The sequence below is a fragment of the Microtus oregoni genome, unplaced genomic scaffold (genome assembly GCF_018167655.1).
Source record: "Microtus oregoni isolate MIOR12 unplaced genomic scaffold, Mior012 000013F_ref0000133, whole genome shotgun sequence".
Taxonomy (NCBI): domain Eukaryota; kingdom Metazoa; phylum Chordata; class Mammalia; order Rodentia; family Cricetidae; genus Microtus; species Microtus oregoni.
This window is the reverse complement of record NW_024543072.1, coordinates 7047204-7062481: the sequence shown is the minus strand read 5'-3', so window position 1 is coordinate 7062481 and position 15278 is coordinate 7047204. Positions and strand designations below refer to the sequence as shown.

The following is a 15278-nucleotide window of genomic DNA, read 5'->3' as shown; positions in this document are numbered from 1 at the left end:
TGGGTTAATTTAAGTTGTAAGAGTTAGTTAATAATAAGCCTGAGCTAATAGGCCAAACAGTTTATAATCGTTATAAGCCTCTCTGTGTTTGAGAATGAATGAATGCAGGACAGAAATTTTACAATTTCCAATTACACAGGACAAATGCATACACTCTGCATCATCTTGCCAATTTGCATCATATGAGAATAGATGATTCTCATCTAGTTCCAAGTGTATATTAGAAGATGCTGTTGTTTTCTATACCATCCAATCTTAGTCCATGTGGTGGGGAAGCAAACACTGAAAGAAGACTATTGTGAAGCACTGACTCTATTTCCATCTACAGGAAGTATGTCTGTTTTAAAGGCTTTCAATTCTCAACAGCAATGGAGGGTAGACAAAACAGAATACATTTTCTATTTTCACTGTCAATCTCAACATTTCAGTTTTACCAAATTTTACATTAACAATTTGTGAGTGATACATAAACTTTTAAGCTGTTTTAGAGACTATTAGCTTAACATGCTTTCAGGTAGAGTAAAAACAAAATGTGATGGTTTGAATAAGAATGTCCCTCATAGGCTCATATGTCTGAATACTTGGTCCCCAGATGGTAATGCTGTTTGGGTAGGTTTAGGAAGTATGGCTTTAGGAAGTATGCCACAGAAGATAGGCTTTGTGGTTTCACAATCCTCAAGCCAGTCCCAGTGAGCTCTCAGCTTCTAGCTCCAGTCACCATAACTGCTTGCTGCCATGCTTCCTCTTCATGATGCCGATAGAGTCTTAATTTCTGGAACCTTAAGCCCAAATAAACCTTTCCTTCTATAAGGTGTCTTGGGTATGGTGTTTTAACACAGCAGTAGAAAAGCAACTAATATACATACCTTTAATTTATCAGATAAATCTTTAATTTCATTAACCGCTCCATTATATTTATTGGCTAACTCTCTTAATTCTTCCTGAGTCCGTTCATTCATTTCTTTTAAGTGGGTACATTCATCTTCAGTATTACTCAGACTTCTCTGCAATTCAAGTTCACATACAATTAATTTAGAATAAATGGATACTTATTTAAATTTTATCATTAATTCAACTTATAAAAAGTATAGCTTGGACTATCAAAATTTGGACTAACCTTGTATAAAACTGAATTAAAAGACAAAATAATTTCAGTTTATTTCAGGAACATGTATACTAAAACACTACTAAATTTTTTTTTTTAATGTTGGGAAATGGGGCAGAAATAGCTACCTATTACTTATACTTTAAAAGGGTCAACCAGTATGACTTTGAGTCTTGAAAATATTTTAAAATCACTAACTCCTTTTCTATTTGTTTTTGAAACAAGACTATGTTACTCAGGCTGACTTCAAATTCACTATGGAGTCCAGGCTAGCCTGAAATAATCTGCCTCAGATTCCCAAGTGCTAAGATTAAAAGTATACTTTATCATATCACCTCTAAGCCGACAATCCTTAAGTAACTTTAATACCACATAGCAATTCATCTAATGTGAAAACAGCAATATAGCTTGAAACTTTACTTGTATGTCAATTAATCAAGCAACAATGAACATAAAGCCCATACAATAGAATGAGACCATAATACAAACTATCTAGGTCCTCACACATGCTAAGAACATGCACACTGAGCTAAACCCTCAGTCCCAAAAATCACATTTTGATTGTTCTTAGGACCTAGAAGATATCCCTCATAAAACTCGCAAAGCACAAGATATAAAGTTATTCTAGAGCTGTGGTTCTCAACTTTTGGGTCATGACCTTTGGGAGAGAGGTCACCTAAGACCATAGGAAAACAAAGAAATTTATTTACATTGTGATTCATACTAGTAGTAAAATTACAGTTATGAAGTAGCAATGAAAATAATTTTATGAGGAACTGTATTAAAGGGTCGCAGTGTTGAGATGACAGAACCACTGGTCTGGAGGACGGGTAAAGTAGTAAAGTTCTCGAGACCATCCTCCACTAAAAAACAGCACATTTATAGACACGGTGTCCACATCTTCAATTCAACCACTAGGGAGACAAAAGTGGGTACAGTTCTGTGAGTTTGGGGCCAGCCTGCTCTAACAGCAAAGTCCAAACTAAGCAGAGGTACATAGTTCAGTTCCCAGCATACATCTCAGATGTCTCAAAACTGCCTATAATATATGCCTAAAATAGGTCCAATGGAGCTAAGACTCGGACTTCTGCAGACAACTTCACTCACACACACAAACACACCCACGCGTATACTACATATAGACACATAATTTTAAAAATAAATCTTTAAAACCAATAACAATAAACATGAAATACCTCAACTTCTGAAAGTTTTCTGACCACTTCGATTTTCTCCTGAAGAACCCGCCTCAGGGACTCTTTGGCTGTTGTCTCATAGTTGTGTTTATCCTCCTGCAGTGCTATGAGTTCCTTCCGTAAACTATCTTCGGTTTGATTCTACAACAAAAGACAATTATATTACACCTAAGTTACTTTTCTTTGAAAACTACGTATGCTTTGAAAGAAATAAGCACATTATGACATTCTAAATTATATGTTAAGGTACTCCCCCAAAACAAATGTTAGCCTGCTATTAACTGAATCTGAATTTTAAAGTTGTATCAGTAAATTATGCCCTTAGAAATTGCCACATCCACGGCTGTCTCGCCTGTGTGACAAAATGCCTTTCAGGTGGTGGCCGTCTCAAAATGAGGGGCTCGTGCTTCTTGGAGCTTGGCCCCCAGCGGTTCCCCGGCAGTCTGCTCGAGTTGAGGTGCCTGATTAGCCTCAACGACCTCGTTCACTTTGTTCCTGGCAATGGTTTCTTGTATTGACTCTGCTATCCTTTCTTCTGTTCTATTTTTCTCTTGACAAAAACTTAGTCTGTTCAAGGAACCAGAAAACATTTCCAACGGCTCCTTAAATACGGAGGAACTGATGCATGAGTCCCCTCCCTTGATTCAGGCCATTACTGTTATGATTAAGACTCTGGCTCACTCTCTGGGGGAATTTACAGATACCCTAGAACAGAAAGAGCTCATGATAGGATATTTGGTAGAAGAAGGGCAAATTATGAAGGAAAATGTATGGAATGGCATGAGTTACCATTTATGGAGAGGCTAGCCAGAATGAGAAACCCCTGGTACATTTTAGATAGGAAAGAAAGGCAAGATATTCTTGATAACATGAAGCCAGCCATTCAATACTGGAGCAAACCTGGGGGGTGGAACCCTGAAGAATGGTGTTTGGGTTACCTTGGCTACCTTGAGGGCAGATATGATTTAGGGCCATGAGAAAGCACAGTTAGTTAGTGGTGTGAGACGAATTTCAAAGAAAAGCTCTGCCCACCTGGCCCTGACCACAAGACTTGCTGAGAATAATCAATTGTCTGTAATCATTTTTCTACGGAAACTTTTATGTCTGCCAACTTCCTTCTGTAATCTCTTAAAAGTGATGTTTGAATTTTAGTAAAGTTGCAGCAGATTCAAATCTCATTAGAGTTGTGTCTGTCTGTCATTCGCCGAATCCTGGGTTCTCCTAAGCCTTCACCCCTGTTCTCCCTCGGTCTTCAATCTCCAAGAGAGTCAGTCCACGGCAAGAAATTATACTAATTCCAATAGGAAAGAGTTAAAGTCAATAATTTCTCTCAAATATTAAGATTAATTACTCATGTTCTGTCATCATATTTCCATCTGTGAACAAAAATCATGGCTATCAAAAGCACCAAACATTTTAGAACAATGGCTAAGATAAAAGAGTAAGAGCATCCTGAGGAAAAAGGAAGACTCCAGGTCCAAACAAGAAAGGTGTAAGGTGAGCATGGAGCGTTCTGTCTAGTGCAGCCACAGGATGCTATCCAAGTCAGCTTTATCCAGAGAGACAGCCTTAAGAGGTTTACTCATACAAAACTCTGGATAATTTGATAATCAACAAAGCTAAATACTAGTATAGACTGAAACACACCAAATATACTTAAATCTGAGCAGGGAGAAAGTACTTCATTGTCATTCACTGGTGGATAAAAGGAAAATCAATTTATTCTTTTTATCTAGTAAATAATAGGGGTGGGTCTCATTCTATTTTTTCTGTATAAAATGTACTTTGGGGTAACAAAATAATTCATGAGGGAATAATTATCTTTGAAGAAGTAATCCAGCTAAGTAAATGAAGGAATGATAGAATTATATCATTATGTTAAAGATCTTTCATAAAATAATGAACATAGTGAAGAATCACCAATGACAAAATTCTAAAAAGAAAGCCATTTAGTCATTATGTTCTTTGACTAAAGAACAATACCATCCATGAAATGTTGTTGGCAAAAAAAAGAAGGAGGAGGAGGAGGAGGAAGAAGAGGAAGAAGAGGAAGAAGAAGAAGAGGAAGAGGAAGAGGAAGAGGAAGAAGAAGAAGAAAAAGAAAAAGAAGAAATCTAACCCAGACCAAATATCTATTATTTTTATGCCTAGAGAAAGAACTAAAAAAAAAATTAATAACAGGATAGACTGAATCACAGTTCAAAAGGCAAATAACCTCTTCAATAAATATCAACTGCAATAGAAAAGTAATTAGAACTGGTCACAGGCGTGTATTACAGAATTCTTCCTACTTATAGGTATGCGTGGATTCTTTTCATGACAAAGATATAAAGCAATTGTGGGATTATGTAAAGGGCTTAGCAAACACTCAGATAGAAAAAATGAAACTACAGAACCGTGTTCTTTCATATATACCTGAAATTAAATACATACTTTGGAGCATGCCTGCAATTGGTTTCCCATAACTTCTAACCGTGATAAGAGTCTATCTTCATCTATTAAAGCCTGTTGGAAAAAAATCAGATACAAATAAAAACCCGCAGTAACAAAAAAGGCAAGTATAACAGATTCTATTGCCTAGAAAAATTGAAAAATTTTGAAAATTGAAAAATCAATCAAAATCTGCTACAAAATGCTGTTTCAACATTTGTTCTTTAAAGTAATAACATTACTTTTATTTGCCTAAAATCTAATTTTAATTCATTCAACACATTAAAACAACTATTAAACTGTTTAAATGGATTCTAGAATCTAAAGTAAACGGAGTACCTGCCAACTGGTATCTGAAGCTTCTTGAGTGATGGCTAATAGCCGCTGAAGTGTGGCTAACTTCTGTTCCAACATCTGTTCCCGATGTAAGGCCTCCTACCATAAATCACAAAAGAAATGCTAAGAACTCAGTCAGCAACATGATACTTCTGAAGAAAAACACTCGATATAATTTGAATATATTCTCAGACTGCACTCTGGATGTAGTTCATTATTTTATCCCATCTACGGGACTGCAAGTACAGATATAACAGACTTTGCCCCAGATGGAAAACAAGTTACTCATTTCTGTTTTCTTTTTATTAGTAATTTACTAAAAGAGTAAGTTTCAAAATGCAGATTAGAAAAACTTAAAAAATGTTTATGTTTCTGCTTATATTTCATAAATACACATAAATGTATCTTCGAACAAATGTATTTCAAACTAAGGAATCAAAGATACTTGATAACAACTCTCCAGCATGGCATCTAAAATAATAACAGCATTTAGCTTTCCTTTCTAAAATGTTATGTAAATACATGCACATACGTTTAAATGCTTATGGCATTTTCAGGTACTCTAATTCTCTCCCTGATATGTCATTAGGTAATTAATATTCAAAAAGTAAGAGTTCACTAAATATTAGCTTGATGTAATTAAGGGGTCAACGGAACACATGAATATGGTGAAAGAGAACAAAGAGCAAGACTACTCTGTAGTTAACGTGTGATAGCTGCTAACAGCATCCCTGCCCAATCTGTGATGGTGAATGGCCACAGCACTGAGCTGTGGCTTTGGCACAACTTCATCTTCTGCCATTCCTGTAATACTCAAAAATCACTTACAAGCATTCTATCTTTGAGCCACCTTGAGGAGAAGTATATGCTTCAACTATAGCATAAGTCTTAAACATTAATTTATTGCTCTCCACATCCTTGATAAACAACGACTAGGGACTAATGTAGACTCAGAAGTCCGTTGTTTTAATGTAGACTAAGGAATCTGACAAAAAAAAAAAAAACAACCCATCACCTCGTAATCCACATTAAAATGGCTATTTACCATACTTTATTTTAAGCTCCTGAAACATTATCCAGGAAGTAACAGATACAAATTGTTTTACTATAAACAAAGCTACCAGCCAACCAAAGCTTTAGATACTACCTCCACTAGATGGTGTCATTCTATCTCTTAAAAAATTAATTTCCATTAGTTTCTTAATTCTGAACCAAACTCCAACAAATGTAGCTCTCCTAAAATAGTCTTTTAGATCTAAGGTATGAAATGCACCTATTTCAACTTTTATTTAAGGCTTCACAGTTTACATTAGAGTTTCACAATTCAGTAAAGATTATGCAAGAAGGAAAAGAGGAGGTGGGACAATTCCTTCTAAAGAGTTAGTACATATAAATGGATGTTCAGAGATCTGAGAGAAAAGATGTGACAGAATGAGAAGAGTCTCATTCATATGATCAGCAACCACACTACACAGAACCAGGCCAGTTATTTAATTTATATGAACACTGTTATTTCTCATGTCAGAAATGAAATATGAATTAATCTTAACATTCTCAAGAGAGACCTACAAAAACGAATACATCTCATTGAATGAAAATGACCAACGACATTCACATCATATATTTTACATTGTGGGCACTATTCCAAGTGTTTTAATTATATTAATTCATATATCCTTCATAATGTGGAGAGGTGGTTCTACTTATCAACTGCCCACAGAAGGAAAATGAGGTCCAAAGGCTTTCTTAGGAAGCTGGGTGGTGGTAGAGCACATCTTTAATCCCAGCACTATGGAGGCAGAGGCAGGAAGATTTCCATGAGTTCAGCCTGGTCTACAAATCAAGTCTCAGAGCAGCCAAGACAACACAAAGAAACCATGTCTCAAAAAACAAACAAATAAACTTTCTTAGGAGATGAGATGTTAAAACCAGGGTTTAAATCTAGTTAAGCTTGGTCAATTCTGGCTAGAAAAGCCCATGTTCTTAACTACTTCATGGATATGCGTATGTGTACAATCGTTTTCTATATGGCAGTACATGGTGCTTGGTGGAAAATGAGACCTAATTAATGTGTTGGTTATTTCTGTACTTTTCCACAGATGCACATGGCCTTAAAAAACCAAAAAGTACAGGGCCACTGGTCAACAGTTTTAAAGACAAATCCACAAATAAAACTATCCATCAAAGGTCACAGAATTGAACAGAAAAACTAAGACCAAGATCAATACTTCTGAACCAAAGTTACGTTTAAACCATACTCTCTCATTGTATCCCTCTATTGACCCAGAGCCATAATCCTGCCCAAATAAATGAAGAAAAAAAAAAATAACACCTCTTTGCTTTTAGAGTTGTATGTCTTTTTAAATAAAGGATTAAGAGCTCCAGGAGGCCATTCCAAGTAGATGCTCTGGATCCAGAAATACAGTTCAAATAGGGAGGACTCTGGGGTCTAACTGCCAAACTAAACTCAGATTAGGGGTAAATCACAACGCGTATGACACTGTAAATTCTTAGATCTTCCTGCCCCTTAGTTACTCCACGTGGAAAAACAAGAAGTGGTGTGGGGCAATTGTCTATATTCTGTCAATTATGTTTTAAATAAATGCTGATTGGCCAGTAGCCAGGCAAGAAGTATAGGTGGGACAACCAGACAGGAAGTAGAGGTGGGTCAATGAGAACAGGAGAATTCTGGGAAGAGGGAAGCTCCCTCTGCAGTTCTGTCCGGACACAGAAGAAGCGAGATGTGACTTCGTCGCTGAAAAGGTATTGAGCCATGTGGCTAACACAGATAAGAATGATGGGCTAATGTAAGTTATAAGAGTTAGTAAGAAGCCTGAGCTAATGGGCCAATCAGTTTATGATTAATGTAGACCTCTGTGTGATTTCTTTGGGATTTAACAACTGTGGGAACTAGGCAGGACAAAAACCGCAGACAACAAAGAATGAGATATCTACATTCCTTACATAGCAGTAAAAACTGTTACATAGATTAAATGAATCAATATAGTATAGGAAGTTCTGTCTATGTGTTGCTTTCGATGGTTAAATAAAGAAACTGCCTTGGCTTTTTGATAGGGCAGCACTTAGGTGGGCAGAGTAGACAAAACTAAATGCTAAAAAAAGAACAGACGGAGGGCTGCCATGAAACTGCCAAAATCAGATATGCTAAATCTTCCCTGGTAAGCCACTGCCACGTGGTTATAATATACAGATTAACAAAAATGGGTTAAATCAAGATGTAAGAGTTAGCCAAAAAGAGGCTAGATAATGGGCCAGGCAGTGATTTAATTAATATAATTTCTGTGTGATTTTTTTGGGTGTATTTTGGGTGTAAGCTAGCCGGAATGACAAGCAGCCCGCTCCTCTAGCTATATCAATACAGGTAAAGTAGTTGAACGAAATATGGAATATAACAAGCTTAATTCTATTTAAAACCACCTATGAATAAAGAAGGACTTTGGAATCTCCTTACACTGGAAGAAAAATTTCTCTTGCACATAAGCTTATCTTTTCTAAACTCAATAATCCAGACTCCTTTTTCTTCTTGAGATCTGTTTTTAAGCCTCCCCTCTTCCTTTAAAAGATATTTCCTGTGTGCTTGTTTCCAGCCAATATTTTCATTCTGTATTTACAATCTGACAAAATAAAATCTAAGTTACTTTTAAAGACTAAGAATTCTCAAGACTGACTTTTACCTGTAGATACTGAGAAAGTTGGAATAGTTCCTGAGAGTACATACTTGGGGTGTTAGCAGCAACCTAGAAATAAAATAATATAATATCAACAATCAAAGAAAGCATTACATTAAAAAAGCTATTAAGAGCCAACATGATGGCTCAGCAAGTAAAGGTCCCTCCTATCTAGCCTGACAACTTCAGTTTGATCCCATGCTGGATAGTTTTATGTTAACTTAACACAGGTTAAGTCATATGAGAAAGGGAACCTCAATTAAGAAAATGCCTCCATAAGATTAGGCTGTAGGCAAACCTGTAGAGCATTTTTTCAATTAGTAATCAGTAGGAGAGAGCCCAGCCCATAATGAGTGGTGACATCCCTAGGCTGGTGGTTCTGGGTTCCATAAGACAGCAGGTAGGTCATGGGGAGCAAGCCAGTAAGCAGTACTCCTCTGCATCAGCTCCTCCTTCAGTGATGAACAGTGATGTGGAAGTGTATACCAAATAAACCCTTCCCTCCTTGAGTTACTTTTGGTCATGGTGTTTTATGGAAGCAATAGTAACACTAAATGGAACAATCCCCCATACCCACATGGTAAAAGGAGAGACTCCTGAAAGTTATCCTCTTATTTCCACATGCATGGTGAACATACACACAAAATAAAAATGCACTTTAAAAATTGAAAACAAACCAATTTCAAGAAATGTCTATTTTCCTAAATATGCAGATAAAAGGTTTAATGGATCTAGTCTTAGTTCACAATTATTGTGTAAATTATTTCTTAAAATATTTCTGTTGTTTATCTAGAATGTATAAATGGCATTACACTGATCATATCAGACTTATAAACAAGATGATTAAGAATTATAGTGAAACTTTTAAGGTCAAATCACAAACTTACAGCACAGAGGTACTGAGCCTTTTCATAATAACTCCTAATCAATGCAGTCATCTTTTTCCTTAAAATACATCACTGATTACTTCATTAATATATCAATATGTCACAATTCATTTAGAAATGACAATCTTCAAAATTCACTTGGAAGTATGTGTCAGGATAGAGGATAGCATGAAATCTTACACTCTACTTACCAAAAAAACCCACAAAAATTTAAATAAGCAAAAAAGATTCTAACATTTTGTCCAATAGCCAGAGTTAATAAAAAATTATTAATATATGTAAATTTTGAGAAAAAGAAGAAATAATCATGTTCAAAAACTACAAGTCAGCCTAACAACTCAGAACCCCAAAGTATCAGAATTTGCTTCAATTAGGGGCTTTTCAAGACTAGTGAATACAGAACCATGTCACTAAAAAAGAAAACAAATACAATTAAGTTGCTGAATATTTACCCATTTCCTGAACACTAATAAGTTCTTTAAGTGTGCATACTTATCCTTTTTCGTTGTTTAAAATGGGGTCTTGCTACAAAGCCCTTCCTGACCTGGTACTACGTACCCCAGGTCGGTTTTGAACTCAGCAATCCTCTTATCCCAGCCCCCAAGCACTAGAAATATAAGTATACACTACCACGCTCTGCTGATTTATTAATAATGTTACGGATCACTGCTCACTAAACTCAGAAGTATGTTTTCTAATATTCAGACTAAAAAATGGCATTTTTCTTATGAAGATCTAAATCAACAAAATCATTATTTATTTTAAAAACAGTTCTTAGCATCAGAAGTTGGTGATAAATTACCATTATTTCTATAACAATAACCTAAGAAACAACTTCAATTTAAAGTAGGTAACCATTGTTCCTCAAACTAAAGAAAAATGTAAATTGTTTGTCCTCACATTTTAGTGATCACACACACACACACACACACGAAAGCCAGCGGGTATGGTAAGATAGCCGTGGTAGGATAGCTGTGGTAGTAAGGATAGCTGTGGTAGTAAGGATAGCTGTGGTAGTAAGGATAGCTGTGGTAAGATAGCTGTGATCCTAGAACTGAAGAGGTGAAAGCAGGAAGATCAAGACGTGAACAAACATCTTTGGCTACACAGTGAGCTCCTCGCCACTCAGGGCTATGTGAAACCCAGCTGAGACCCTAAGCAGTAGAGGAGAGGGTGCCTGAATTGGCCTTGCCCTGTAGTCAGATTGATGACTATCTTAAATGTCACCATAGAACCTTCATCCAGCAACTGATGAAAACAGAGGCAGAGACCTACAGCGGAGCACTGGGCTGAGCTTCCAAAGTCCAGTCGAAGAGTGGGAGAAGTGAGAATATGAGCAAATAGGTCAAGAGGATGATGGGAACACCCACTGAAACAGTTTACCTAAGCTAATGGGAGCTCATCAACTCTAGCTGGACAGGGAAGGAAACAGCATAGGACCAAACCAGGCCCTCTGAATGTGGGTGACAGTTGTATGGCTTGGGCAGGGCCAATGGCAGTGGGACCAGGATTTATCCCTACTGCGTGTACTGGCTTTTGGGGAGCCCATTCTCTTTGGATGGATACCTTGCTCAGCCTAAATATAATAGCGAGGGTCATGGTCCTTCCTCAAAGCAATGTGCTTTACTCTTTCTGAGGAGTGTATGGGGAGTGGAGTGGGGGGAAAGGTGGAGGGGATAGGAGGAAGTGGGAACTAGGATTGGTATGTAAAATGAAAAAAAGATAGTTTGTTTTCTTTTTAAAAAATAAAATAAAAAAGACAAAAAACAAACAAACAAAAACCAACAACAACAAACCCAAAGCAGAACAAATTTCCAACATTCACAATCATGTCAAACAGTAAAAAAAAGGTTTGGTTTTTGTTCTTTGATTACACTCTGATTTTTAGCAATGGCACCTCTAATTTCAATGCATCATTATTTCTAAACAAAAGAAAATACTCTAGCAATCAACTACTGCAATTTCTAATTGTGTGGTGTCAAAACCGATGTTCAATGGCATTAAAAGAATAATTTCTACAAGTTCTTATTTCAGAGCTGCTTTAATGTATGGGTAAAAACTGAGTGAACTTCTTGGATAGAAATATTTGGGAGGCAATCTTACCAAAAGCAATCTACAGATTCAACACAATGCCCAGCAAAATTCTTCACAGACCTCTAAAGAACGGTATTCAACTTCATATGGAAAAGCAAAAAACCCAGGATAGCCAAAACAATCCTGTACAATAAAAGAACTTCTGGAGTCATCACAATCCCTGACTTCAAATTCTACTACAGAGCTACAGTACTAAAAACAGGCTGGAACTGACATAAGAACAGACAGGAGGACCAATGGAACTGAGTAGAAGACCCAGATATCAATCCACACATCTTCAAACATCTGATTTTTGACAAAGAAACAAAAAATATCAAATGGAAAAAAGAAAGCATATTTAACAAGTGGTGCTGGCATAATTGGATATCAATATGTAGAAGAATAAAAATAGATCCATATCTATCACTATGTACAAAACTCAAGTCCAAATGGATCAAAGACCTCAACATAAAGCCAGCCATACTGAACCTTATAGAAGAAAAAGTGGGAAATACACTTGGACGCACTGGCACAGGAGACCACTTCCTAAATATAACCCCAGCAGCACAGACACTGAAAGAAACAATTAATAAATTGGACCTCCTGAAACTGAAAAGCTTCTGTAAAGCAAAGGACAGTCAACAAGACAAAACAACAGCCTACAGAATGGGAAAAGATCTTCACTAACCCCACATCAGACAGAGGTCTGATTTCCAAAATATACAAAGAAAGTAAGAAATTGGTCACCAAAAGAACACATAATCCAATTTAAAAAAAATGGAGTACAGACCTAAATAGAGAACTCTCAACAGGAATCTAAAATGGCTGAAAGACACTTAAGGAAATGTTCAACATCCTTAGTCATCAGAGAAATGCAAATCAAAACAACTCTGAGATTCCATCTAACACTTGTAAGAATGGTCAAGATCAAAAGCACTGATGACAACTTATGCTAGAGAGGTTGTGGGGAAAAGGGAACACTTCTGCATTGCTGGTGGGAGTGCAAGCTGGTACAACCCTTTTGGATGTCAGTGTGACGATTTCTCAGAAAATTAGCAAACAACCTTCCTCAAGACCCAGTAATACCACTTTTGGGTATATATCCAAAGGATGCTCAATTGTGCCACAAGGACATGTGCTCAACCATGTTCATAGCAGCTTTGTTTGTCATAGTCAGAACCTGGAAACAACATAAATGCCCCTTGACCGAAGAATGGATAAGGAAAATGTGGTACATTTACACAATGGAGTACTACACAGCAGAAAAAAAATAATGGCAACTTGAATTTTGCAGGCAAATGGATGGAGCTAGAAAATATCATTTTGAGTGAGGTAACCCAGGCCCAGAAAGACAATTATCACATGTACTCACTCATAAGTGGTTTTTAAACATAAAGCAAAGAAAGCCAGCCTACAAACCACAATCCCAGAGAACTTAGACAACAATGAGGACCCTAAGAGAGACATACATAGATCTAATCTACATGGAAAGTAGAAAAAGACAAGATCTCCTGAGTAAATTGGGAGCATGGGGAACTTTGGGGGGAGGGCTGAAGGGGGGAGGGGAGAGGCAGGGAGGAGAGCAGAGAAATATGTAGAGCTCAATAAAAATCAGTAATTAAAAAAAAGAAATATCTGGGAAATTCCTAAACAAAAGTTAACTTCAGAATAAAAGATAGCAGCTAACATTACTTACCTCTGGCACAACTAGGAACAGTCATTCTACTCGGTCGGTCAGTGGTTTACTTGGGCCACAAAAGCTTTCTCCAAAGAAACCATGCATTCCAAATTCTCCACACAGTGAAGGTTATATTAACTACATAGTCATATTTACTTTATTATAAAACAGAAGTTTTTAAGGTAAAACATTAAATAAAAACACTTCAGTGAAATAAAATGTCAAAGTCTGGAAAACAATCTTTTAATACTCACTTTGTCAACAGGACTTGGTAATGGAGCATGGATGACACTGGAAAGTAAAATTTAGAATTTATCTCATTTCCTGAAAGCAGAGGAAATGGTACCAGAGCACCAAAATATCTTGACATAACATTCATGCACTTGCTCTCACATAATTAAAAGAATGTGAATCACCCCTTCATAAACACATGACATTATTTAAAAAATACATGCATAAACCTACTTTTTACTCATTATTTTTCTTAAAGAGAATTTCACTTTCAAAAGGTATTAAACATCTTTTGAGGATCCACTATTTACTGAGTGCTGTGATAACTCCCTCATTTTTTTTTTACCATTTCAACACATTAAAGTACCTTTTAAATCATGCATCTTATTTGTAACATATAAGTTATCAAATAATAAACAAGTACCCTGTGTAGCAATCTTTAGTTATAGTCTGGACCGGTGTCCTAGGGAAGAACAACTCCAGTTGTGCACACAGTGGCAGCTACCATCTTGGGATGGGACCCCAGTTTACATGTGTGTGTGAAACTGAACATAATATAACAAACACAACAACAGCTGACACTAATTTCCTTTGGGGCCTGATAAAGAACTCTCAACAGAAAAGCAGCAGCAGTTAAGCACAGAGGCTCAGAAAATACACCAACTAGACCAAACTGGCTCTGCTTACCAGCTAAAAGGCAAAGTAATCAGGATAGGCCTCATATTCCTTGCCCATACTCTGTTATTTAGCAATGGCACCTATAGTGTGGGCCCTACAGCATTCTTTTAAGTATTAAAAGATATAGACAAGTAGCTTAAAACGATGCCTTGAATAGTATCCAATCAATTACAACCTTCTACACCCATGGGAAATGTGCCCCAAGGAAGGCAGAGTCCCTGTTTTACAAAGCCCTATGAGATACTGTATGTGTCCTGAAGGCAGGTAGAGGGATGTAGAGCCTATGTCCCCTATACTTCACATCTTAAAAGCAATCTAGTGACAACCAGCTAGAAGGCCGACTGGGTAAAGTTCCCAGACTCAATTAGTTCAAGCTTGTAAATGCTGAGAAACTGACCTGATATGGCATAGACAGTGGAGGTTAAGTACCAACAGCCACTTTCTGCACACCAGAATATCTTGCACAGACTTCAGTGAGCGTGCATAAATCTTTACAGTATTTATTTGATTACATGTTTGTGTCTTGAGAATTAAGATCAATTCATCCCTGCATCCACAGAGTCTATCTCAAGGCCTTAACAAACTTGGTGCCTACTGAAGGCGTTTTAAAGTTATTCTTTTTCCATCCATAGAACTAAAATGGATGTTTTAAACGTAAGTTAATTTTTCTTGATTGTGAAGGCAATATATACTGAGAATGAAAAATGTGTAACAAATAAAAAATAAACAAAAATGACTCAACCCTAGCACCCAGAAGTAACCATTTTTGTATATACCTTTTTCTTCTGCCAATATGTACACATAAGGACATTGACTCAAAAACCCTTAAAACACATAGAACTTTTAAAATCTGGTTTTCTTAGTGGCCCAAGAAGAAATTCTTCTGTCCTTATGAAATCTTGCTAGCAAACAAATGGCTAAAAAGCCAAATAACACATTCTGCAAATATATTTGTTTACAGAACCTATATTGGAT

The 15278-nt window shown here is 36.6% G+C and overlaps 1 protein-coding gene across 18 annotated transcripts in view; it reads right to left on the bottom strand.

Moving 5' to 3' along the window:
• LOC121455309 (sarcolemma associated protein) overlaps nt 1-15278 on the bottom strand; it is a 134022-nt gene that overhangs the window by 52155 nt on the left and 66589 nt on the right. For all 18 annotated transcript variants that reach the window (XM_041662969.1, XM_041662968.1, XM_041662978.1 and 15 more), the window contains exons 5-10: nt 13649-13685; nt 8763-8825; nt 5071-5166; nt 4735-4806; nt 2302-2442; nt 867-1004 (exon numbers count right to left, since the gene is read on the bottom strand). In XM_041662969.1, the coding sequence (XP_041518903.1) occupies nt 867-1004; nt 2302-2442; nt 4735-4806; nt 5071-5166; nt 8763-8825; nt 13649-13685 (547 nt within the window). The remainder of the gene's footprint in view (nt 1-866; nt 1005-2301; nt 2443-4734; nt 4807-5070; nt 5167-8762; nt 8826-13648; nt 13686-15278) is intronic.